The following is a 26,086-nucleotide window of genomic DNA, read 5'->3' on the forward strand; positions in this document are numbered from 1 at the left end:
GAGTGAATATGAGCAGCACGTTTAAGGGCCAGTTGCATTTCTTTCTATGGGAATGACTTTCTCGTCTCATATTCCTATTTTTGTGTAAGTTGGGTAGTTCTGCATAGGGAGCTCAGAACTCACACTTGCTGGGCCAACAGTCTACCACTGAGCCACACGTCCAGTACCTTGTTTTGTCTTTTTAGACTTCTGGATATCCTGTGTGTGATATGAATTAAAATTGCTATGTATTACATGAATTAAATTTTTTAGTTTGGGTCACAGTGTTCTCTTTATTGCATTGTGGCCCCTCCTCATTCTGTAAAGTGTACTTTTCCTACTTTTACTTGGCCCAAACTTGCTCTGTAGAGCCTCTTTTCCTACCTTTAATAAAACTAAAAAAAAAAAAGCTTGTTATTTACATTTTGATATGCATGCTTTGTAAATAGTTAAACTCATAAATACTTGCGTTGATAGCATCTAGACTTTGAGTTAATTTACTATAAAGACTGTACTGAGTTCCCTTCCACTATCATAACTTATTACCATTTTGAATTAAACTAGAGCTTTGGCCAGACCTAGCTACAGACTTTGCATTTGTAATGAGTGATTTGAGGAGATTATCTCACATGTACACAGTATATCTGTTGGTTAAGTTTTGGGGTGTATTCCTGGGGCTAGGTTATATATATTTTCAACTTGCCTAATTAAATACATGTATCTTTTAAGACTGTTAAGACACTGCATTGCTAATAATTGGTACAGAAGTGAGTGGTGATTTGTAGTCAGGATACCAGACTGTCAAATTTCTCTTGAACTAGAAAACTTTTGGTTGAAAATAGGACATTTATCTATGTCAGAATTTTTTTTCAATATGTGTTGGTCTTTAAGGCATCAGAATTATATTTTAAAGATTTCTACGGAGAATTTATGTTACGTCTTAAATTTAAAATTGTGCATAGTTTTTCTTGACATCTCCCCTGAAGGAAACATGTATGAAATGAATGTTTCTTGCAGCTTGCTTTGTGACAGTGAAAAGCTAGAAGACTTTTAACACCATCTTTATAGGAGAAGCTTAAATGGTAAATAACCACAAGAAATAATTTGGTAAACTGTGTCTACTGATTTGGATCTGTAAAACATCTTCAGAATGAAAGAGAAAGTTGAAAAATTACTAAATATAGTACCAATTATGTAAAAGTATATTTACAGAAATGCTGTTGTACAGTGTATGTATACATGTATATGTGTATAAATGAAAGTATGGAAAAATCTGGAAGTACATACACTAAAATGATAATAGTGTTTACTACTGGGAAGAGATTGGACTTGAATGTGATAATTTAGGCCTTTAATATTTTATTTTTACAAGAATAGTATGTCTGTAGTTTATACTAATAAAAGCTAATTTTACGTAGACATTGGCAAGACGTGTTCTTTGGGGAGACTGGAAGAATATCCTAGATAAGGGACATAAGGGAAGTTGATGAGGGACATGGGAATGAGAGGTGAATGGAGACAACATGGACTGTTTTTATACTTTCATACCTGTGTACTTTTGGAGCAGGGGAGTACTGGGGATTGAACACAGGGCCTCTTGCATGCCAGACAAATAGCTTAGAACCCCAAGTTTATAATATGAAAGGGAAGAGGAATAGAGAGAGAGAAGGCATTATATCTAAGCAGAACTTTGAAGAATAAATAGTAGCTTTCCAGATGGAAACTGGGGGTGGGAGGATGATCTTAAGACAGATTGCTGTATGGTAGAAACCCAATGGACTGAGAGTTTTGAAGTGGTGAGAAGCTGAGAGGGACTGAGCAGAGAGCTTATGCCTGCTTAATTCTTACCTGTAAATCTTCTGTTAGCATTTCAGTTCCAGTATCTGTACCTCTGTAGTTGCTTGCTTCAGAGTCAGTACCTCAAGTTGGAATTTTCATCCTTCACTTTGGCCTGAACTTCAGTCACGTATCTTTTTTTTTTTGGTCTGTCTTGAGACAGGGTTTCTCTGTGCAGTTCAGGCTGGCCTTGAGCTCACTTTGTAGCCCAGGCTGGCCTCAAACTCACAGCGGTCCTCCTTCCTCAGCCTCCCAGATGCTGGGATCAGTCATGTATCTTGGTGAATTACTCCGTTGCTAATAATTGGTACAGAAGTGAATAGTGATTTGTATTCAGGCCTGGCTTACATAGTAGTATGAAATAGTCTTTCAGACTTTTTTTGGGAGTATATATAAACAACTTACTACATGTGTGCATACAGACACAAAATTTCACACAATAATTCTACTGTTCATTGCACAGTTCTCTATTGTCTACTTCATTTTCTGAAATGTTGGTGAAGAATAACCAAATTACATTTCACAGTCCATTAATAAATAGATCCTGATTCACAATTTGAAAACCACTTATACAAGAGAATCCTTTATGTGTGTGTGTGTGGTGTTGGAGATTAAACCCAGGGCCTTGTACATGGTAGGTAACCTCTCCAACCACTGAGCTACAACTCCAGCTTTCCCAAGAAAATCCTAATATACCAGTTAAACTGTTACAATGAAAACTTTATTCTGTTAGATTTATCTAAGCATGTAGTAGTTTTTTATTTTGTTGTAAATGACATTTACAATTTGAATTTCTGATTGTTTAGTATATAGGAATGTACTTGATTTATTTATATTGTTACTGGTTTCCGTTTCAGTAGACTTATTTGGATTTTCTTGGTGTCCAAGGATGTTACTATTTAAGAAAAAGTTTTCTTTTTAATTCTGTGGGTTTTTTTTTTTGGTCTTTTTAAGACAGGGTTTCACTATGCAGTTCAGGCTGGCCTTAAGCTCACTTTGTAGCCCAGGCTGGTCTCGAACTTACAATTCTCCTGCCTCAGCCTCCTGAGTGCTGGGATTATAGGAGCGCTACCACGCCTGGCTCCCTAGTCAGTTTTTATTTTGAGACAAGGTCTTGTGTGGAGTCGCCCAGGCTGGATTTGAACTTGCTGTCTTCCTGCCTTAGTCTCCTAAGTAGCTGAAATTGTAAGTTATGCCACTGTACTGAACTATATTTGGTAATATTCCACTTTAAAACTTGGGATATGTTTATGAGTGGTACTGTTTTATAGTTTTCTACACTTGATCTTAGAAGGCTCAGAAACCTTGTTTTAATAGTTTTCTAATAATTTATTATATGTGAGAATAATGCTGGTCTTTTATAATGGTATAATGAGTCCTGGAAAGAATTTGGTGGTACTGTTTCTTCAGAGTTTTTACAGAATTCACTAGTGAAGTTATGTGGGCCTTGAGTTTTCTTAGTGGAAAGTTTAGCTATAGATTTGGTTTTACAAATGTGTTTAAGTCAATAGGTTATTTCTTACTGAGGGTGCTTTTGTAGTTTCTTGAGGGGTTTGTCCATTTTGCCTAAGTTATATAGTTTTATAGTATGGTTAATATCTCCTTATTAGTCTTTTAGCATTTGTAGAATTTCTACCATTGTTAACTTTCTACATTCCTGAAATGGTAATTTAACATCTTTTCTGTTTTTCATATGCGTTTGGCCAGACTGCCAGTTTTATTGACCTCTGCCAGTCGAGTTTTATTCTTTATTTCATTTATTTTTATGTTGCTTTTTATTATTGTTTTCCTTTTACTTATTTCAGGTTTAATGAGCTCTTTTCATTGTTTTTAAGTGGACATTGAGATCATTGATATGAGACTTTTCTTTTTTAATATAGATGTTTGGTGGTATAAATTTTCTTAAATACTGCTTTAGCGACATGCACATATTTTAGTATGTAGTATTTTGTTTTCATTCCTTACAAAATACTTCTTAATTTTCTTTATAATTTCTTCTTTGACCTGTGGTTTATGTATTTTGAAATGTGTTAGTTTTCAAGTAATTGTGGACTTTTCAGATATTTTTCTGTTAGCTTCTAAATTAACTTGACTTCTAAGTTAACTCCATTATGGTCATACTTTGTAAAATTTAAATGGTTTCAAATTTAACATGATTCATGGTTGAATATATTGTCTTGGTAAATGGTATGTGTTCATTGAAGGAAAATACATTTTTATTCTTGTTGTGTGGAGCATTATAGGTGTAAATCAGATCACATTTGTTGAGCTGGGTGTGGTTGTACATGTCTAATGCCAGCAATCAGGTGGCTACATAGGGGGTTCAAGGCCAGTGTGGGCAACATAGGGAGACCTTTGTTTCAAAAACTTAAAGAAACTAAAGGTTGGTTGACAGCATCATTTGCTTGTGCTTGTATTTGCTGAACTTCTAGGATCTCAGGGTTTATAGTATTTTATAATTACTTTTTGGATTTTGTCATCCCCGTTCCCTTCCTTTTGCCTTAAAATATTTTCTTCCACAGTGGTTGGAATGGAACCAAGGGATGGAATCAAAGTGCTCTGCCACTGGGCTACATCCTTAGCCCAGCCATAATGTTCTTAAAGATTCCCTTGTTTTAGAATGAACAAATAAAGTTCAGTGATATAAATGTAATTAAATTTCTCTGGCCTGGTGTAGTGGTGCACTGCAAGGCCTACGCAAGAAGACTGTAAATTGAAATGCAGTCTGGGTAATTTTGGTCTTTACGAGACCCTGTGTCAAAATAAAAAAATAAAAATGGGCTGGCTAGCAGGGGTAACTCAGTATGAGTCACTACTACTGCTGTAAAACAAAACTCTTTACCAGTTGATTACACTGCCATTTTAAGATAACTACAATATTCTTGCAGCATACGTGATTTAGACCTCAAAAAACCAAGGGAGAGATTAGTTTAAAATGCAGGATGGATTTAATTTCCTTTGTATTAGGCCTAAATTAAATTTTTCTTAAGAGCCTCGCAAGATATCACAAGTCACCATCTTTAAATAATAATGTTGACAATTGTATAATTTAATAATAAAAATAAAACATTTGATTTCACCATCTTTTATTACTATTAAAAACTCATTGTGTTCTTTGTTTGTTTTGGTTTTTTTCTGGTACCAAGGATCGAACTCACGACATTGTGCTTGCTGGGCAGGCGCTGTGCTACCCCAGTCCCTAAAAACTAATTGTGGAAAATACAGAAAATTACATAGGAAAAAAAATCAAGTATGTACAGATAGCCACTATTAGTATTAGGGTATATTTCAAATCTTTTATCTATGTTTTTGTCTAAACATAGTTTGTAATACTACTACTACTACTACTATATATATATATATATTTTTTTTTTTTTGGTGGTGGTTTTGGGAATTGAATCTAGGATCTTGTGTATGCTATACACACAGCCCAAGCTCAGTTATTTTGCTTTGTGTGTGTGTGTGTGTGTGTGTATTGGGAATTGAACTCAGGACCTTATGCTTGCCAGGCTGGCCTTGTGCCGTTGAGCTATCTTCCTGGCCCTATTTTGCTTTTTAACACTTTCTTTTTTCTTTTTCTTTTATTTTTTGCAGCAGGGTCTCACTGTAGGCTGCCCTTGAACTTGCTTATGTAGCCCAAGCAGGATTCAAACTCATGGCAGTTCTCCAGCCTTAGCCTCCTGAGTGCTAGGCTTATAGGAGTACACTACCATACCTGGTACTTTTTAACACTAGCTCCTATACGGATAGATTGGTTTAATTTATACATCATAGTTTGATTAAAAGACGGTACATTGGTACTACCAGACGAGACAGTATGATATGAGATTCAGTGGAAACCTGTTTAAACTTTTCTTTCGGTGCCCCCCAATGAGTATTTTGTTTATTTGGGTGGTACTAGGAATAGAACCAAGGAGTTCTCTACTGTTGAGATACATCCCTACCCTTTAATTTTTTTTTTTTTTAAGATAGGGTTTCTCTACATTCTCTGTAATTGAGGCTGGCCTGGAATTTGGAATCCTTCTGCATCAGACTCTTGAGTAGCTGGGATAACAGGCATGTGCCACCATGCCCAGCTGAATTGTGTCCTTAAAATCACTTGAAGCTCTGCCTCCAATTTTCATAACAGTGATTAATAGTACTTTTCATGTTTACATATACAGTTTTTAAATAAAAATGAATTTGTAAAACTTATTTTTTATAAAATTAAATAATATTTAATTTTATAATTAAATATTATATATAAATGTTGATATTTCCATGTGTGGTTAAATCTGATTAATTTGCTTCAGAATAGTCCTGTTCTTCCTGTGTCCCACTTTTAATAAGTAACTTTTGTGAAAAGTCGTGGTATAGTAGGAGTTCTTAAACGTTTTGGGTGTCTCTTGAAAGCACAAGTTTTATTGCACAGATAATACAGTCTCCAAAAATTCTATCTTTAATTGCAGTGTCTTTAGAGACCAGCAGAAACAGTTTTCTGGTTTCCAAGTTAAAATTTCCTGTCTGTAGTGTAGTTTTTATTCATTGTCCTTAGTACCTACTTACGTTTCCAAAATTTGTCACTCATGCAACTCATTATTGCATTGATTAAATTTACATACTGTTAATATAAAAAAAGTGTCATGGAGGTGATCGTATTCTTTGCAGACTTAAGCAGAATGTTAGCTTCTGTGAGTTAGAGAAAACACTGGGAGATAAAATCAATGCATTTCTAAAAACTTTGCTTCTTTGTGTATGTAAAGTAAGCAAAGTCAGGACTATAGAAGGTTTCATGTAATATTGCAGTCCTGAAAGCAGATCATGTGACTGCAGGGTGAACCAGGATATATTAATGATATGATTAGACAGCATTTGTATGATTACAAGATTTAACAGTAGTAATTGCAACTATTTTTATTATTTATTTTTATGGGGGTTTTTGGGGCAGTACTGAGGATTGACCTGGGGCCCTTTCATCTGTAGGTCTTTACCCTTTTTTGGACAGGATCTTGCTAAGTTGCCCAGGCTGGGCTTGAACTTGTGATCTTTCTCCCGAAACCTTCCAGAGTGCTGGAATTACAGGTGTGTACCACCATGCTTAGCCTGTTGTTTTTGTTTTTGTTTTGAGTTCTGGGGATCAGGCCCAGGGCTTTAGCACGTGCCATGCAAGTGCTCTACCACTGAGGTAGCATATGGTTTTGCTTTTGATGATTTTAATGCCTTCTAGTATGCCACTAAATTCTAGCCTTTAATAGTCTTTATTTCATACCAGTTTATCTTTCTTATGAATTAAAGTATCCTTGGACTAATAGGGTACCTAAAATAAGAAGGTTTTTTTCTTTTTGAGATAAGGTCCAGCTCTGTCATTCAGGCTGGTCTTAAACTCAGTATGTACTGTAGGCTAGCCTTGAACTTGGAGATCCTCCTGCCTCAGCCTCCCAAGTGTTGGGATTACAGGTGTGCGCCACCACATCTGGCAAAGTAGAGTTTTGTGAACCGTTTTATGCCTGAAAATTATTCCCTTTTTTTCTTTTTTCTTTTTTTGGAGACAAGGTCTTACTGTGTAGCCCAGGCTGGCCTCAAATTCACAATGATCCTCCTGCTACAGCCTCTTAAGTGCTGGGATTATACATGTGTACCAACTCATCTGGCTGATCATTCCATTATTGGTATGTTGACATATGATATGATAAGTAATAGGTTTCTTTTAGTTTTTATATTTCTGTTTTTTTCCAGCATTTCTTCTTGTTCCTGAGTGGTGTAAAGAGTAAGCATTTTTTTTTTTTAAATGCATTTGCTAGCCTCTTTCCAGTTGCTTGAATGTATCTCTAACCATTAGCTCCTGCTTGTACCTCTTGAAGTATGCTGTATAGAGAGTTGTCCTGTGAGAAGCAGTCTGGTGCCAAGCCCGCACTTAGAAGTTTAGTTGTCTGTGAGTTTATGTGGGGCATATTTATTTATTTGTTTATTTGTTTATTTATTTATTTTTGTCTTTGAGACAGGATCTTGCTGTGCAATTCGGGCTGGCGTTGAGCTCACTTTGTAGCCCAGGCTGGTCTTGAACTTGCAACAGTTTTGCCTCAGCCTCCTGAGTGCTGATATTTTAGGCGTTCGGGCTAGGGCTTACGTTTTATGACTTTGTTTCTTCTGTTTTAATGTCTTAATGCAGTGATGGTGAACTTTGTAGAGGTTTCGGGAATCCTAGCCCACTGTGGCACATGTGCTATAATAGGTTCACCACCACCTGGTACAATTAGAAGTTACTCAGAATTCTATAGTTTAGTTTGATCCATAGGAGGTTTGATTGCTTGAGATGCTGCCCCAGGAGCCTTAAAGTAAATTTTATACTTCCAAGATAGTCTGATCTTAATATTCTTCTTTTGTTTGAGCCTGTCCAGCTGGTATTCTGCCTTTGGTAACAGCTCACCACTTTCCTTTAATGTATTATTAGTATGTATGTTCAGCTCCTGACTGGCCAAGAACTTTGCATATGATTCATTTTAGTCTTTCTGGATGTATTTAGAAGAGAAAAAAGGCCTATTTTACACAGCTATAATCCCAGCTCTCAGGAGGCTGAGGCAGGAAAATTGCAACTGAGAAACCAGCCTGGGCAACTTAGTGAGATCCCATTTCTAAATAAACAAACAGATAGATAGGGCTGGGGGTGTAGTTCAGTGGTGGCGCAACACTTTTCTAGTATGTGTGTATGCTCCTGGATTTAAACCCCAATACCACCATCGCCATCACCACCAAACAACAAAAGAAATAATATTGAAGTGCTTTATTAATTAGATCAAGTAAAAGTAATACAAACATGTCAGATTTGATAATGGCAGCAGTGTTTTTACCTTGTATGTGACTGTGAAAGAACTCATTTATTGTAGAACTAAGAGACTGTATTAAGAATCCTCAACACCACCTCAGAATTGGTATTGTAATTAGCTAGGAGAAATCATGGAACTTAGTGTTGTTATTTATGGTGTGTTTTGTTACAACAGAATGATACAAAGCATAGTCAGCAAAAAGAAGGAAGTATGTGGGGTGAAGTCTGGGGGAAACCAGGTGCAATTTCTCCCAGTAGAGTCATAGGAGACACCCCGCCTTCTTCTGCAAGAAATTGTGACAATGCAAATGAAGTGTTGCTAGCTGGGGAAAGCTTGTTAGAGACTCAGTGTACAGGGTTTTGTTGGCAACTGGCCACATAGGCACCTCATGCCTGGCACATACCCAAATTCCAGACTCTGAGAAGGAAAGCAGGTGTTCAGCATAAACCATATTGTTTGTATATACAGTTCAGGCACACAGTGAGCTACTCTTTATCAATTAATGGTGGGAATTCTTCTGAAAGCCAGCTTCTTGTAAATTCCCAAATGCCAGCTAAAGGACAGCTTTGCAAGCAGGTCTTTCTGAGGAGAGTTGTCTGAGGCCTGCTATTAACTCTTATGCACAGAGTGTTAGCTTTCCATTTCCTTATTTTTTGTTTGTATTAATGATTCTTTCTCAATTTTACAATTACTGTGCTAAAATGTACTCAAAGCAAATTTTATTTAAGTTTTCTTTTTTATTGCCTTATTTTGTGTGAATATTACATTTCCTTTTCATTGTCATCATCCTGACATCTTTTGAGTCTTTAGTGGTTTCAATATTTTGTTCATTCTATTCTTCCCTTATTCTTCCTTATGCTACATGAGTCAGGAAACTAAATGGAGATTTTATTAACTACTGAGAATCTGTTTAAGACCTGAAGAAGTAACCACTAAGCTTGTTTGTCAGTCTTTGTGGTGCATCAGAATCCCCTGGACAGCTTTCTAAAAAAGTCTGTGGTTCTCTCCCCTAGAGTTTCTAATTTCTGGTGTCTTGAGGGGAGCCTGAGAATTTGTACCTCTAACAAGTTGCTAAGTGATGCTAATGGTGTTCCTGTTGGGAGCCCACAATGAGAACTACTTTTCTTACTTGTGATCATAAATTCATGCATTAACACAAGTATTGTAACCCACAGACTCCCAGTACAGGCATAACCTAATACAGCATGTTAAAAAAGTTCAGTGCTTTTTGCATGCTCAGTGAATCCACCTCATATCATCTGGAAGTTTTTACCTCACTTGAGTAATGAGAACTAGAATTTCCTTAGGGGATTTATTGGCTTTTCTCTCCCACCGGGAATGCTATGGGAAAGGATGCCATACAGGTGTTTTTCATGATCTCAGTGAGGATCAGAAAATACTAGGGAGACAAAGTTTAATTGGTGGCTAGATGGACATGATCACCATAGGAGATAGCAGGGCAGATTTGATAATGAAACTGTGGAAATGGACTAATTCACATGTGATCTCTAGGTAGGTAAACAACCTAGTAACCTCTTTCATTGACATAATTTTTAAAACTCCAAGGTTGATGATGAACATTCTAATAATGTAGGTTATCCTACTCGAATGCTTCAAGATTGAGTCTGTTTACTTCTTAGATCCCATTGAAAGGAGGCAAAATCAAATATTGTGGAATCTCTGTTATAAACTCCAGTCTTCCCTCTTTGTCATTGCTAATGACATCTTGTGTCCATTTACTTTGGGGATGAGGCAGACTTAATTTTAAAAATTTGATACTTTGACCCAACAGTAATTTTCCGGTGACTCGACACCATTATGATCTAACAGTAAGACTGCAGATGGAGGGAGAGTCAGTAGATGAGTTTTGACCTCAGGATATTTGTCTGCATCTCTCCTGAAATGGTTTCATCTGATCACAATGAGTAGGAATACATATCCTCAGCACCTAGCAGTCTGTATTTAGTATGAGGTCTGAGGTAGTTTGGTTAGATGTGGCCAAGTAAAAGCCAGTTAGTGCTACAATTGAAAACCTGAATGATGATGAGAGAGTGATCAGGAGAAAAACTTAAAAAGCAAAATGCATGTAAGAAAATAAGGCATTTAAAACAATCTGACGTAATTCATTCATGCAGGCATGTAATACTACATGGGACCTTTGGATTGAGCTACACCTCCAGCCCTTCTTACTTTGTGAGACAGGGTTTCATGAAGTTGCTGAGTTACCCAGAAGGATCCCTGCCCACCTCAGCCTCCTAGAGTGCTGGGTTTACAGGCATACACTTCCACTTCTGGCCCTGTATTACTGCTTTTTACTATAACATAATAAAGGAATTCTTTTGATGAGATGTATAAGAAAGTTCTGCCTAGTTTTAATGATACAGTAGGGTTGGTTTTTTAAAGTTTTTGGTACGCGGAACTGAGCTCGGGACCTTGAGCTTGTCAGGCAGGTGCTTGTGCCACTGAGTGATATCCCCAGCCCTAGTTTTAACAGTAGAGCTGTAATACAGATTTAGGCTGCAGAGACAGCAAATGCCATATAGTATTGTAAATGATTTCACTTTTTAAAATTGATGTTCTGGCCCGGGATATAGCTCAGCGGCACAACACCTGCCTGGCAAGCGCAAGGTCCTGAGTTCAATTCCCAGTACAAAAAATAAAATAAAATAACATAAAATGAAATTGATGTTCCAAGTATCTTACTTTGTATTATAGTGAAATATACAAATACTATGGTTATTTAATATTTAAGTTGTTTAATAATTATTCAATTCAGTGAGCAAAGGATAGTGTGGACTGAGAATAATCTTTTTTAAAAAAAATCAGGATCTTGCTCTGTAGTCTAGAGAGCTTCTTATTTTTTGTGTAAAGTTGAAATTTTATTTTCAGCACAATCTTTCAAAAATTTGAGAGCCGGGTGTGGTGGTGCACGTCTGTAATTCCAGCATTCAGGAGGCTGAGGTAGGAGTATCATTGCGAGTTTGAGGCCAGCCTGGGCTACAAAGTGAGCAAGACCCTGTCTCAAAAAGACACTGCCCCCCACCAAAAAAAAACTGAGTCATGATTTTGAAGTTTCAAACGAAGTTTTTTCTCTTGAAGAATTTAACAACCGCTTTCTCCCATCTGGCCCATCTAAATCATGCTAACTGGAATATATAGTATTAAATCTGTATAAATAGTCTTTTCACTGTCACAGACGTTGAAGATCTTTTTTTAAAATTGTCTTTAAACAGTTAAGTTTTTAAGAATATCATTTTTTTTCCAATGGAATCATGATTTTTTTAAAGACAGAAGTAGTATAAAATATGTATAAATTTTCTTGGTACCTAGTCAGGAACATAATAGTTTTGATTTGATTGATTGGTTCATTTGTTCATTTAACTGCTATTTATGGAAGTTACTATTCTTGTATTATTCCTGGTTAATGTTCTATTTTTTGTTGATGTAGGAAGAGGGTTGTAAGTACTTTTATGGTAAATGATATTTATTCTTTTTGTAAAAATAAATAAATTGAGATTTGGAGTCAACTAATTGGTTCCAGTAGGGTAATAAGCAATGGTATTCTGTGTACAAATTCTAGCCTCATTTTTCTATATCCTGTTACCTCTATATGAGAGTATGTCAGACTGGACTCCTTGGAAATTCTCTTGGGTCTAGTTTGCAAATTCTGAGAATTTAAAAATTGTTCAATTAATTATTTTTATTGGCTAATACTAAACTAAAAAGGTACAAAGGTTATATATTTACTCTTACCTTTATCTTGAATTCCTTCCATTTCAATTCATAGAGAACTAAAATGCTTTAATGTCAATATCATACAATTTATCTCTATATTTGGATAACAGATAACTGCTCTTTCAATTTCTGCAATTGGATTTTATGTTTTACAATCACAGAGTTGTTAGTAGTATTACTTTCAGTTGCAAGTTGAGTGAGAAAAGAACATTGATAGTTTGTAATAAGTGATATGTTCTGCCTCATGAAACAACATTGATCTGTTCAGCAGAGGTTTTGCAGTTGTTTAAATAGTGTGGTAAGAAAATTGGTTCATTACATTGTACTCAACATTACAAGCATGCTGGTCCAAAGTAGTCTGTCATGTTTAAGTTGTATATGGTTTTTGCAAAATAATCATCCATCATATGAATTCTGGCTATTTGAATTTCATAGATTTTGTTGGGTTGTGAAATTAGTATGTAAAGTTGTCTGGGTTTTGTACTCATGTATAAGGTTGAAAGGTTGTGAGTACTGTTAATGGCCCAGGTTGAAAGCATATGTTTTCTGTATTTTAACATTTCTCAAATCAGAATGCATCCAGCAGTCAGTTGATGATACGTTTTACTTGAAATGGCAGCTTTTTTATTTCTTAGTGTTATAGGTGGCTTACAATTAAAGGCAACTTTGATGAAATACGGAACTTTCTACTTACAAATTTCACTTACGTAAAAGTCACTACAGGAAAAGGGTGTTAAAATTTAAGAACAGATTAGGTGAGTGTGGTGATGCATGCCTGTAATGTAATCCTAGCACTTGGGAGACTGAGGCAGAAAAATTGCTGTGAGTTGGAGGCCAGCCTGGGTTACACAAATAAGTTCTAAGACCAGCCTGAACTAAATAGTGAGACCTTTTCTCAAAAACAAAACAGCTTTAGGGAAAAAATGTTCATCATCTTTTTTGTTAAATTTGAGAGTCCAGAAAACATCTTCCAGAGGATTTGGAAAATCATCTGGGCTAGTTAATTAAAATTGCTACTTGTGGAGATATTCACTGTTTATGGCCCTGTCATTCCTCTCTCCATCACCATATTTATAAGACTAATAGCTGCTCATACCTATTCTTGTGTTAATTTCCGTATTATCTGATTGTTAAGTACAAAATTTTCTATAAAAAGAGTGCTAATAAAGCAAATTAAAGTAAGCATTTAATGAATGTGTATTACATGTCTGGTGCTTTACATGTGATTTTGTAAGTCACAGTTCACAACTTTAATATACAGTGGTACCTTGGTTTACAAACTTAATTCTGTCCACACAGCCACGATTGTGGAAAGAATTAAGTTCGCAGGGCCAAGAATATAGCTCAGCAGCACAGTACCTGCCTGGCAAGTGCAAGGCCCTGAGTTTTTTTCCTGGTACCAAAAAAAATTAAGTTCATTATTATAATTTATATTTAAATAATATGTAATAAATGTATAATATAAAAATATATTTTTAATTACCATCAACTTCACCTTATAAATGTGGAGCTTTTTTTTTTTTTTGGTTTTTTTTCCTGGTACCGGGAATCGAACTTACAACCTTGCACTTGCCAGGCAGGTGCTGTGCTGCTGAGCTGAATCCCCAGCCCAGCACCTTATAAATGTGAAGCTAGATTTAGTGAACTTAGTGTCCAAAGGGTAATAGAGCTGATAAATGGGGGACCTGGATTTCAAACCTAAGTATTTTGATTCTAAAGTGCATGCTTTTCACCTTTCAATTTAAGATACCTCTCAAAAGAAAATATTTTTGATAAAACATTATGAAAGGTCACATTTACAAAATGTTTGTATATTTGGGACAAAGTCAGTTTATGTTTATAACAATGAGTATTGTAACATTGGGTGCAAAAGGGAGCTCTGAAATTATAATAAATCCTGTGACTTCAAGTGTTTATTACATATTTTGTGGGTTTCTTTCAGTCACTAGGCAATTTATTGATAGATTTTGAAGTGATCAGTATTATATTAATGACTTTTAAGGTCGTATTATTGAGAGTGTAAAATGGGATATAAACTTGGTTGATAGGTTTAGAATTTTTATTAATCAGCAACATTTACTTGATGCATCTTCCATGACTTGTTGCATTGTAAACTCTTCTTAATCCTTGCCATTAGATCTTACTGACATGCCCAAGATAGATATAAACCATAATAGTGCCAGTTATGGTTTCTCTTTGTATTTTAGTTTTCAAACTTACTTCACCACTAGAGTCCTCTGATTTCCAGGTCATTAGAGTTTAAATATCGTTTGAGTATGATGTTACTCAAAAGCATATTCCTGTGTATTTAAATAAGGTTTTGACCTCCTTAGCAAGGTAACAAAAAAGATAAACTTCTTCTGAGGGCAAAATAAATAGGCTATGTTTTGTCAGATGAGAAAGATCTTTTGCTTTTTGCACGTAGAATGATGTCTTTTGTATGTGTGTGTGGACATGATGGGGATTGAATCCAGCACCTCCCTATGCCTTCTAGTCCCAGGAGGTCTTAAATAGGAGTATTTTCTCCCTCTGTAAGACACAGTATACCTGACACTCACAACTTGAAGAACAGGTTTAATTTGGCTCACTGTTTTTGGTGAGGGGGGTCCAAGGCAGGACCACCATGATGGAAGCAAAGCTGTGTAGTTATAGTGAAAGGGACACTGAATGGTGAGAACAGTGCCAGAGAGGAAAGGGAAGAATTGTAATAAGTACAAATAACAGCTAGAGAAGACTTTCATGTTCTGGGGAGGGGTTAAATTTTATTATCCAGTTTAAAAAAACAAAAGAGTAACTCAGATTTAAAAAATAAGCAAATAATTATTAGAAAAGTACAGTAAGTGCTCAAAAAATACATACTAGTTTGAAATAATGTATGTTAAAATAATCTCAAGTTTACAGTACAAATAATTCATGTGTTCTCTTTCACCAAAGTGATCAATTGTTACCATTATACATCATTTGCTGTACATGTAGTCTTTCTCCCTTCCTCTCCTTCCCTCTCCCTTTTTCTCTCTTTCTCCCTCTCCCCCTCCCCCTTTCTCCCTCTCCTCCCTCCCTCTCTCTTCCTCCCTTTCCCTCCCCCCGCTTCCCCCTGCCCCCCTATTCCTTCGGTCCCTGACCCTTCCCCTCTCCCTCCCTACCTCTGCCCTGTCACCCCTAAATACTTTAGACTGTGACTTACAATGAAGAACATTCTTCTGTCTACTTTGCATTCAATGCTCCAAACCAGGAAATCAGCATTGGAACAACACTGCCATCCTATCCAGGCTCTTATATGTTTTACCAACTCTTCTAGTGTCTCTCTTTATTTTCTGGTCCAAACTTCTATCTAGGAACACAGGTTGCAACTGGTTTGTTGGTTTTCTCTTCAGACTATTTCAATTTATAACTTTCCTCATAGTTCACGTCCTTCAGAATTTTAAGGAATACAAACCTTATATTGTGCAGGATAAGTTGAACCTTGGTCTGTTTAATTTTTCTCATCACTAGGGTCAGGCTTATTAGGTATACCACAGAAAGGATGTTCTTTTTATTCTCAGTGCATTATGTAGTTCCACCATTGGTAAATTGAGTGGTATTCCAAGATCATGTCAGTATCCTGTTCATCAAACCTCCATCTATCAGCTTAGCATCTGTTGAGAACTCTGACTCAGATAATTTTAGGATGACTATAAAATGATTATTCTCTGTTTTAATTAGCCTTCCTACATTTATTAATGTTTTAGTGAAAAGATGAGCTTTCTTTTGTCTACATCTTAAAATTCAGTCAAGCTGGCCATAGTGGCACACACCTGAAATCCCAGCACTCAGGAGGCTGAGGCAGGAGCATCTTGAGTTTGAGCCCAGCCTGGACAATGTAGCTATACTCTGTTTCAGAAAAGCCAAATTAATTCATTCATTTGTTCATTCATCCATGTAAATATGGTCTTGTAAGTTTCAGTTTTATTCACTGGACTAATACTACTTTTAAACTGAGATATTATTACTTTATAATGGAATATAGATTGTTAGATTGATCAGTTTGACACACATATACAACCCTAACAAGATAATAGAACAACTACTACTGATTTTGATGCTGAAAGTCTATTCCATTTGGCTAGTAGGAGCCCCTTCAAGGTATCTCCTGCGTGTTCCTTTGATGTGCCCATCATTCACTGGCCATTTATTTACTTTCCTGACACAAGATGTTTTTGATTCTTCCTATACTTTTCCCTACCACTCTTGAAATCAGCTGTTTCTCCAAGGATCCTTTGTTTTTTTTTTGTTTTTTTCCGGTACTGGGAATCGAACTCACGACCTTGCACTTGCCAGGCAGGCGCTGTGCCACTGAGCTAAATCCCCAGCCCCAAAACTGTTGTATTTGTTTTGGTTGATTATTTATTTATTTATTTATTTATTTAAGTCTTTTTGAGACAGGATCTCACTGTGAAGTTCACATTGGCCTTGAGCTCACTTTGTAGCCCAGGCTGGTTGATTTTTATTTTTATTTATTTATGTATTTTAGTCTTTTTGAGACGGTTCTCACTATGAAGTTCAGATTGGCCTTGAGCTCACTTTGTAGCCCAGCCTGGTCTTGAACTCACAAAGATTTTTCTACCTCAGTCTCCCGAGTGCAGGGATTACAGGTATGGGCCACCACGCCTGGCTCTTTGTTCTTTTTAATTGAGGATGGAATTTCAAAATCAAGATGTAGGCTTTTGCTGTTTTTTTTCCTTTCTGGCTTGTCACTTGCTCCTTGGCCTTGTTGGTGAACAGAGGTGGGAAAATACAGGGATATAATATATATATATGCACATGTACGCATACTTGCATGCATATACACATATGTCTATATTTCTTCATGTGTATCTATTTACTACACAAATATGAACTCAAACCATATTTTCAGGTCTAACCCAGTTCTTTGACTTCTGTACAGCTTACTCTTTTGATTTTCCTTTTTAAGTTCTTTGGCAGTGAGAACCAAGGTCCCCACTTTCCTCAGTGTATGTACTTACAGTGGTACCTAGGTTCACAAACTTGTCATTCCACAATTCTGGAAAAATGGCCACATTTGTGGTCTGTAAAAATGGCTGCTGTTGTGTGACCATCATCTGATGCAGAGTTCACAAACAAAAACAAAATTTTGCCAAACACTTCTGTTTGCAGATCAAATTGTTTGCAAACAAAAGTGTTTGTGAAGTGAGCTACCACTGTATTTGATGAGCCACTTTATGTAGTCAGTGTAACAAATCTTCCATTCTTATGCCTTCCTAGTCTTTATCTCTAACCCATGTCCTTAGTACCATACGACAGAGAGAAAGGAGATGGCTCTAGAGATTTTTAAAATTACTTTGTGCAGTTTTCTTTACTTTCTTGATATATGTCCTAAAAATTACGGTTTTTAAGTTCTTTTTAAAGGTTATTCCCTTTATTGTAGAGGTTATCTTTTCTTTTTCCTTTTTTTGTCTTTTTGAGACAGGATTTCACTATGTAGTTCAGGCTGAGCTTAAACTCACTGTGTAGCTGAGACTGACCTTGGAATCACAACAATTCTCCCACCTCAGCCTCCCAGTGCTGGGGTTATGGGTATGCACCACCATGCCTGGTTGGAGGTGTATTTTTCTTTCTTTCGTTCATTCATTTGTTGAAATTATCCCCATTATTGTTTCAATACCACTTTTTCATTTTCCTATAAAATTCATTGTTTTCATAGATTTATTTTCTGTGTTCTTTACTGTTTTTAGCATCAAATTTAATTTTCGTATATTCTGAGTCTCTTAGCTGCATTGACACTGTAACCAGTTTGAATGCCTTATTCTTTTTCTCAAACTACCTCAGTAAAATTCCATACAGCATGTGCTGCTTTTTATAGATCTAGAATAACTGAGTATTAGCTAGGTAATATCAGTGTTAGCCAGGCAGTAGAAGAACTATTTAACTATTGGTTTTCTAAAACTCTATAAACATATTAGCTGTACTGTAGTCCAGATGCCATCAGAGGTCAATGTTGATTCTTTTGTGTCCTTAAAAGCTTCTCAGGCATTTTGGTATCTTGAATGACTTTTATCTGCCAATAATTAATTTAAAAATTGCTTAGGTTTTTTAGTGTTTCCATTGAGTGATTTTAAGGTAGTATTAGCTAGAACATTTGGTAAATTGATGAGAAATAATTGTTTGCAATGCTAGATAACTCTGAGGTAGCTGTTCCCTTGACAACCACAAAACTGTTGTTAAACAAAGGAATGGTAATTTAGTAGTTTAATTTCCTTTTTTGGATATGAACCTGCTACATGAAAACATCTTTTTAGCCTTTGAAATGGTCTGTATTAGTGGCCAAAAAGAGCAAACGGAGAAGGTAAGAGTTGTTTTTTTTTTTTTTCCTGGCTATGCCAGATACACATGTGTATCACAGAAATCTTAGTTTTAACCTGCTGACAGAATTACTTTGTATGTTCCTGCTTTGGACCAAAGGACAGTATATTAGCTTCAGAACAGGTAGGTATGTAGTCTTGGTTTTTCTGGGGGTTTTTTTTGTTGTTGGTTGGTTGGTTTTTCTGTTGTACTGAGGGATCATGATATATACGTCATCATGGAACATCCCCACAAAGACTTAAAACCCTTTGCTACTAGAGTTCAACATACATACTTGATACCTTACTGAAAAAAGGAGATAATAGTGTCAAGGACCTCCTAACCCTGCATTTAGACATGCTGGCATGTACTTTATGTGGGAACTCCGTGATTTAACTCTTAAAGAGGACTTTTTAAAACACACACACACACACACACACACACACACACACACAAATTTCCCCCCAGTTTATTAAGTAATGATAATAGCCCTGATTTGGTAATATATGGTGGGCCCTGCTCCAAATGCTGTAGTTACCACAACTTATTCCTCATCCCTCTGAGACAGTAACTGTTCCTGTACCCTGAGTCACAGAAGTCATACCCCAAGGTCACTTAGCAGCTAAGTGGTTGATTTGAACCTACATATTTAATTTAGAAACCTGTACTCTTTTTTTTTTTTATGCTGGGGAATGAACCCAGGGCCTCTCCCATGCTGAGCCATCTTTCTTTCTGTCTTTTCTCCTTCCTTCCTTCTTCCTTCCTTCCTTCCTTCCTTCCTTCCTTCCTTCCTTCCTTCCTTCCTTCCTTCCTTCCTTCCTTCCTTCCTTCCTTCCTTCCTTCCTCCCTTCCTCCCTCCCTCCCTCCCTCCCTTCCTTCTCTCTTTTCCTCCCTCCCTCCTTCCCTCCCTTCCAGTTCCTGTGGTGATATTTATAAATTGCCTGTGGTCAGTTGCTTTGTTGCTAGTGTTTAGAACCTTAGGAAATGACTGCTTTGTAAGGTATCATCCAGGTGTAGCTGGGTTTTTTGATGAACTCAGCTGCTGTCATTGGAGGAGGAGCTCCGGACCTTGTTGTCCCTGAGAATAGCTACGGTTCACTTTGGCAGAGCTCTGGTCCTTTGAGCATCATTTCCTGGCTCCAGAAAGGAAGATGGTGCACTGTTTAATTTCCTGGAGAAGCTTGTCACACCGGCCATCCTGATATAACTCATCTTTGGAGGCGCTCAGGACCTCGTTGTCGCTGAGCATGGCTGTGGTACTTTACGGGGGAGCTCTGGTCTTTACTTTGAGTGTCACTTCCTGGCTCCAGTTCAGATCCCTCAGCCTGCTAGTACAGATCTTTTATCCTGTTGGCACAGAGTTTCTAGCTTCCACCACTGACCTCTGGGGCTTCCTCTGTGAAACACACCTGTGTGAGACATTGTGGGCTCTAGGCCTCCAGTTGGACTCATGGGGGGCATTGTTAAAATAATTCTGTAAATTTTGTGTCCTGTCTGTAATTGTTCCCCTTACAACCCTTGACTGCAACACTTAGTCAACCTCAGTCTTGGAATACCAGAAAGAATAACTGTTTAGAACAATTATGTCACTTTTGGCTAAGTGGTACCATCACAATGACAGTAGCAAAAATCACAGCCTAAAAAATGACAAACTGAGGTAACTATTAATTTGCCACCTTTAACCATATGAACTAGATTTGTAGTTACATAACAAAATCTAAAACAGACCAGGAAATTATATGCGGTAAGTCCTTAATATGTCAATTTTTCCCTCAGGGGTTAAAATTTAAAAGGGGTTAGGGAAAAAATAGAGAAGTAGAAGAAGAGGAAGAGGTTAGAAGTAAGGCTGGAGGACAAAGGGGGATCCTGCTAACTTCGGGAAACTGGTGCAGAAGACTGGAGGGAAAGAGAGAAGGAAGAGATAAAAAGGACAGAACAAGAACCACAAAGAGGCTTGAAACCATCTTCACACTCATAAGAAAAAGATCAAACAATGAAGGAGAGATTAAAGAAAAAAGAAAAATGAAAAACAACCACCATCACCACCACAACAAAAACAAGAGAGAGAAAGAAAGAAAAAGGCCATTTCCAGGTTTGTCTGCTGTCACTGGCAGACAAAGTCCTGATCCGTGCTGATCTATCCCAGTAAGCCAGCGGTAGTTTTTTGGCGGAGTAGTGGATAATCTCAGCAAGTGGGCACCTTCTGGCCGAGACCAGACTCATTTGGCCTGCAGCCTTGAGTGCACCTGAGCCCAGCTGGGAGCCATTAGATAACAGTCAGCCACAGCTCTGAGTTTTGAGCTGGGCCGGCCCCTCTCCATGATGGCTCCCATCCAATTGCTGTCTCATATGGGAGGACTGAGCCCTCAGCACTCATCACCAGCTAGTGCAGTCCTTCACGTCTGCTGCTCCCCTCCACTGCTTCGTCTCTGTGCAGGTGTCTGGGGTGGCCAGCAGTCACCGTGTGTCCACAGGTTTGAAGCACTCCTCTTGGGCCATGAGTCCTGGTCTTGGGGAGAAGATGCTACAGGATACCTCCTTCCTCTTCATTGAAGTTCTCCCTTCACTTTCTCTGTGGGCTTCAATTCGTGCCTCAGATCCTTCCTGGGTCCAGGGCACCCACTTTTCTCTTTCTCAGGCTGCTATATTTCAGCGTCTAGATGGGAACTTTCAGAGAGGCTCTTTCTCTATTGCTTACCACTCTGCCATTTTATACTCCTCCTAGACTGGGCAGTTTTAAAAAGGAGCTGGTGATACAGCTCAGTGGTATAGTATTTGCCTAGTGTGTGAGATGCCTAGAACCCTCCAGAAAAGAAGTGTGCCATTTCTTAAATGTTTGCTCATATTTAGGCCCAGATGTGCAGCTTGCAGGTAATTTTTTCTCTGATCTGTATTTCATAATTTTGAGTCCCTCAATAATTCGCACGTAACTATGATTTGTCTCTGTATGTAACCTCTTACTAGCTCATAATGAGAGTTGTGGAGCATTATAAGCCTATGGCCATAAAAACTGTCCTATCATTTAGTCTGTTTGCAAATGATAACATTCTACTTGAAGTGTAAAGTAAATTGAAATTTCCTAAAAGTTTGTTCTCTTTTATTAGGAAAAGTGAAAATATTTAACTGACAAAAATTGAGCAAATGTAAAATATATGGTGTGATTTGATGTGTGTGTATATATATGTGTGTGTGTGTGTATATATATATATATAGATACTGATTACTTCAACGCATCCATCACCACCCATGATGTAGACCCGTCCTTTAAATTTCTGAGTAAAATACTGAGTTCCTTTTTTTTATTCTTCCTGAAATAAAGCCACTAAATTTCATTCCAGAATTTATCCATTTAGCCAAGCAAAATTATATTTTTAAGGACTAACACAGAGTAGTAGTGTAGAAATGATTATTTTCCTGTATGGTTACAGCATAAGTGAATTGACATGCAGATATTTTTCTAAATGGGTTTTGAAAATCATATTCTTGATGTTTAAAATAATTTTCAGTTACATAGGTTTTAGATATTATTTTGGTACCTTTCGTTGTAGCATTGGAATATATTGTTATTTCTGGAGCTAGATCAGGCAGGCCTCTGTATTAGCTACAACCAGAAGGAGTGGATTTATTTTAAAATATAAATGAAATTGATAGTTTTGTTACTCATTGCTGTGTAATGTCATTTTCTACTTTATGAAATTTCAGTTGGATGTTAATAAATATCAATAGATGAAAATTGTTTGGACAAGTAGATTAGAAAACGCTAAAATTTAATTATTACTTTTAGTGTAAGGCTTTTTAGGCAGATTCATACATTTATGAATGTTCAAAGATGAGGTAGACAAGGAATTCATTCAATAAATTGATTTTCTCAAACTCTTGCCTCTTTTTCTTTTTTGTGGAACATCTTAGGATGTTACTATTATTTCTTATAAAACACTGGGAAAACCTATGTAATTTTCTTTGGCTATGAAATTGGTTGATATAAGCAGAAATCCTTAGTAGTACAGTTCTTTGGAGAAGTGTACCTGATTTTAAAAAGCTAGGCAGCTAGATTAAGACGGTTAAGAACTAAATTGCAAGGGAGGAAAATAAGTATTTTTTCAGAAGAGTTAAACTGTGAACTCATACAAAAGCATTTTTACTGCTGGTTTAGTAGTTTGAGATATCTCAGATTAAATTTATGTAGTTTTTATTAGTAGTTTGAATATACGTTTCTTTTTCCTTTTATCTTAGTCTTACCCTAGAATTATTTAGAGCTACAGCAAAGCTATTCTGAATTTGTATGGATGCCAAAACATAGCATAAGTATTAGAAAAATTTTTTATCAGAGTTTAAGCTTTGGACCCTCCCATATGGACCCTTTGAGCAAATGGATCCTCCTTTTTAAGTGGTCATATAATAAGTATTTTAAGAGTAAATATGAGTAAGTGGCTGGAGCCATCAATGGACGGCCATACTTTCAAGTAAAGTGAACTAATTGTGATTGAGGTTCTTAGGTGTATAATGGCAGAAGGATGCATTTGTATTTTACAAGATACACATTTAATGCCATTAAGTAGGCTTTATGATAGACATTTTACTGTTTTTACTATTTTTAATTAACAGTATTTTATAAATGCCCCCTCAACAAAATACACTTTATTGCCTGTTAAAAATACACTTTACTGTTATAACTTTGATAGCTGTAATAGAATGAGGATTGGTTATGGAAAGAATTGAACAGCTTAAACCTAATTATGTTTCTTTGCACTTTTAGGCCCTTGATGAGCCTCCTTATTTGACAGTGGGCACTGATGTGAGTGCTAAATATAGAGGAGCCTTTTGTGAAGCCAAGATCAAGACAGCAAAGAGACTTGTCAAAGTCAAGGTACAGTATTTGTAGATTTTGTAAATTATTTGCTCAGTATTTGATATTTAAACTCATTTAGAGATTGTATCTAAGAATTCTTTTTCTGCAAGATGAGTTTCTGCGAATGATCGATCTAAAAATAGTCTGAAACTAAAAATTATTTATTTTAACGTATTCTGATTAGAATAAAATCAGATGATTATGGGTGGTATTTTGAGATTTGGTCTTGTTTGTATTGTTTTAGTGCAGGAGAGGACTTTAGAAATATAATTTAATTTCTTAATTTTATTATAAGGAAAATGAGGCTCATACAGTGTCAGTAAGGCAGAATAGCAAAGAAATGTAATCGTTTTTATTTTACGAAAATATCCTGAGTCAGGTCCAATCGTGGTTACTTACAGTCCTGGCTACTTGAGAGGCTGAGAGGTAGGAGAATCAGTTGTGCCAGGGAGTTTGTCTTGGTTACTTTTCTCTCATTGCTGGGACAAAATACCTGACGCCCAAAATGAAGGAAGGAAAGGTTTATTTCGCTTACAATTTGTGGAGGTTTCAGTCCATACTTGGCAGATTACAAGGCAGAGTGGCACATGGCAGAGAGCTACAGCTCAGGCTGGCAGAACAGCAAAAGCAGCAACCACACACCAGGGCGGAATGGGGGAGGAATCGCCTCAAGCACCCTTTTCCTCTCCCTTACATATGCAAACTATCCACCCCAGGGCGGGTGCAGCTCTCACACCCCTAATCAATCAAACTTTAAAAGCCTGCCCCATGGCCGCTTGAGGCTTTGGGGGGACACACAGATTCAAACCATAACAGAGTTTTAGGTCAGCCTATGTAACAGCAAGACTCCATCTCAGAAATAAACAAAATGGGACTGATGGCATATCTCAGTGATGGAACACTTGGCCTAGCTTAAGTGAGGCCCTGGGTTCAATCCATAACACCACAAAGAAAAATAAATAAATCATGGACTGTATATGGTTAATATAAAAAAGATGTCTATATTTGAAAAATATGGGAGAAATGAAATATTTCGATGTAGTTATTTATTCACTTGTCATTAATGTATTAAGTGGCAAACCTAGTTGAGGGAGCTCTTTAGATGGGAAGAGGAATAGGGATACAGGGATGAGGTTGACTTGACCTGTCCTCAAAAGATTTATAATCTAAATGAGCAGATATCATGTCAACCATTAGTTTGAATAGTCCCAATAAAGTAGGTCAGAGGTATTCTCTGATTCTCTTCTGGAGCTTTCCCTATGCCTGCAGACCTGGGTTCCTTTTTTGTTGCATGGATTTTTTAAAAAGCTTCCTGAGTGATTGTAAATTGTACTCCTAACCAAAGTACTGCAATATTACTATTGCAATATTACTCCTATAAGGTACTAATCTTGGCTCCACCCTACCTCTGCTTGTACATGGTTGGTACCTTGAGTTTGTAATTTAGTTATAGGAGTGCTCTTATAGCACTTTTTTGTTGAGGTGGGCATCTTTTTGAGACAGGGTTTTCTGTGCAGTTTAGGCTGGCCTCAAACTTGTAGCAATCCTCCTGCCTTAGCCTCCCAAGTGCTAGGATTATAGGTGTACACCTCTACACCTGGTCTTTTACTTCACTCTTAAATGAGATATTTCCTGTTTTGAGTCCACACACTGGTGTTTCCCGAGCACCTAGGTTTTTGCTACCACTATCCTGGAGATGAAGAAATGCTATTCACCATTTTTCACACTTTTTCAGAGCTACTGCTAGCACATCTACCATCTTCCTGTGAGTTAGAGAAAAAAGCCCTCCCTCCAATAGAGAACCTCCTTAGCAGATTGTGGCGTAAGGATAGCACTTTTGTGCCAATTAGAAAAAGTGTGCTCTTTGGGTAGCAGCAGTGTCCCTCTAAAAACCATACTTTGGCCAGAGAAGCACAGGTTGGATTTTAGCTCCAAGTTATACCCCTAGCTAGACAGCCCTGTGTAGTGAGTGAACCAAGAAAATGGCGTGTAACAGTCCTATCATCTGTTGATATAAATGAAAGGAATTAAAACTGTTGGGCAGGAGATATAAGTGCATAAGTGCCTACCTGGTAAGCTCAAGGTCGGGAGTTCGATCCCTGGTACTGCAAAGAAAAAAAAAAAAAAAGGAATTAAAACTGTTAATGCCTGGACCTACTGCTGCTCATCAATTTAATTAAATTAATTAGCTTCTTTATTTTTGTGGTAGTAGAGACTGAATCTAGAGCTTCACTCATGTTAGGCACACTCTATCACTGAGCTACAATGTTCCCAGCCCTCTCTACTGCCTCTGCTGATAGCACAGAGTACCTTGTACCTCATATACTGGATATTTTGAAGTTATTTTTAATGTTTTGGCTGCTAGACAAATTTATTTATAATTCAAAGTTATAATGATTTGCTCAACAGATTGAGGATATAGATCTTAACCAGCTTAATTTACTTATAATTAAAAGTACATACATTTAAAACATTTTTTGATACATTTCATTACCAGCTTTCATTTACTGAGCATTTTTTCTGTGTTAAGCTCTGTAAAGGAGGG

At 36.9% G+C, this 26,086-nt stretch overlaps 1 protein-coding gene across 2 annotated transcripts in view; it reads left to right on the top strand.

Annotated features, from left to right (window-relative positions):
• Positions 1–26,086, top strand: part of Arid4b (AT rich interactive domain 4B (RBP1-like)) — a 136,739-nt gene that overhangs the window by 29,714 nt on the left and 80,939 nt on the right. For both annotated transcript variants that reach the window (XM_005404948.2, XM_005404950.2), the window contains exon 3: positions 23,449–23,559. In XM_005404948.2, coding sequence (XP_005405005.1) covers positions 23,449–23,559 — 111 coding nt within the window. The remainder of the gene's footprint in view (positions 1–23,448; positions 23,560–26,086) is intronic.

Source organism: Chinchilla lanigera, unplaced genomic scaffold (assembly GCF_000276665.1).
Source record: "Chinchilla lanigera isolate Chin_1 unplaced genomic scaffold, ChiLan1.0 scaffold00091, whole genome shotgun sequence".
In the NCBI taxonomy this organism is placed as follows: Eukaryota; Metazoa; Chordata; class Mammalia; order Rodentia; family Chinchillidae; genus Chinchilla; species Chinchilla lanigera.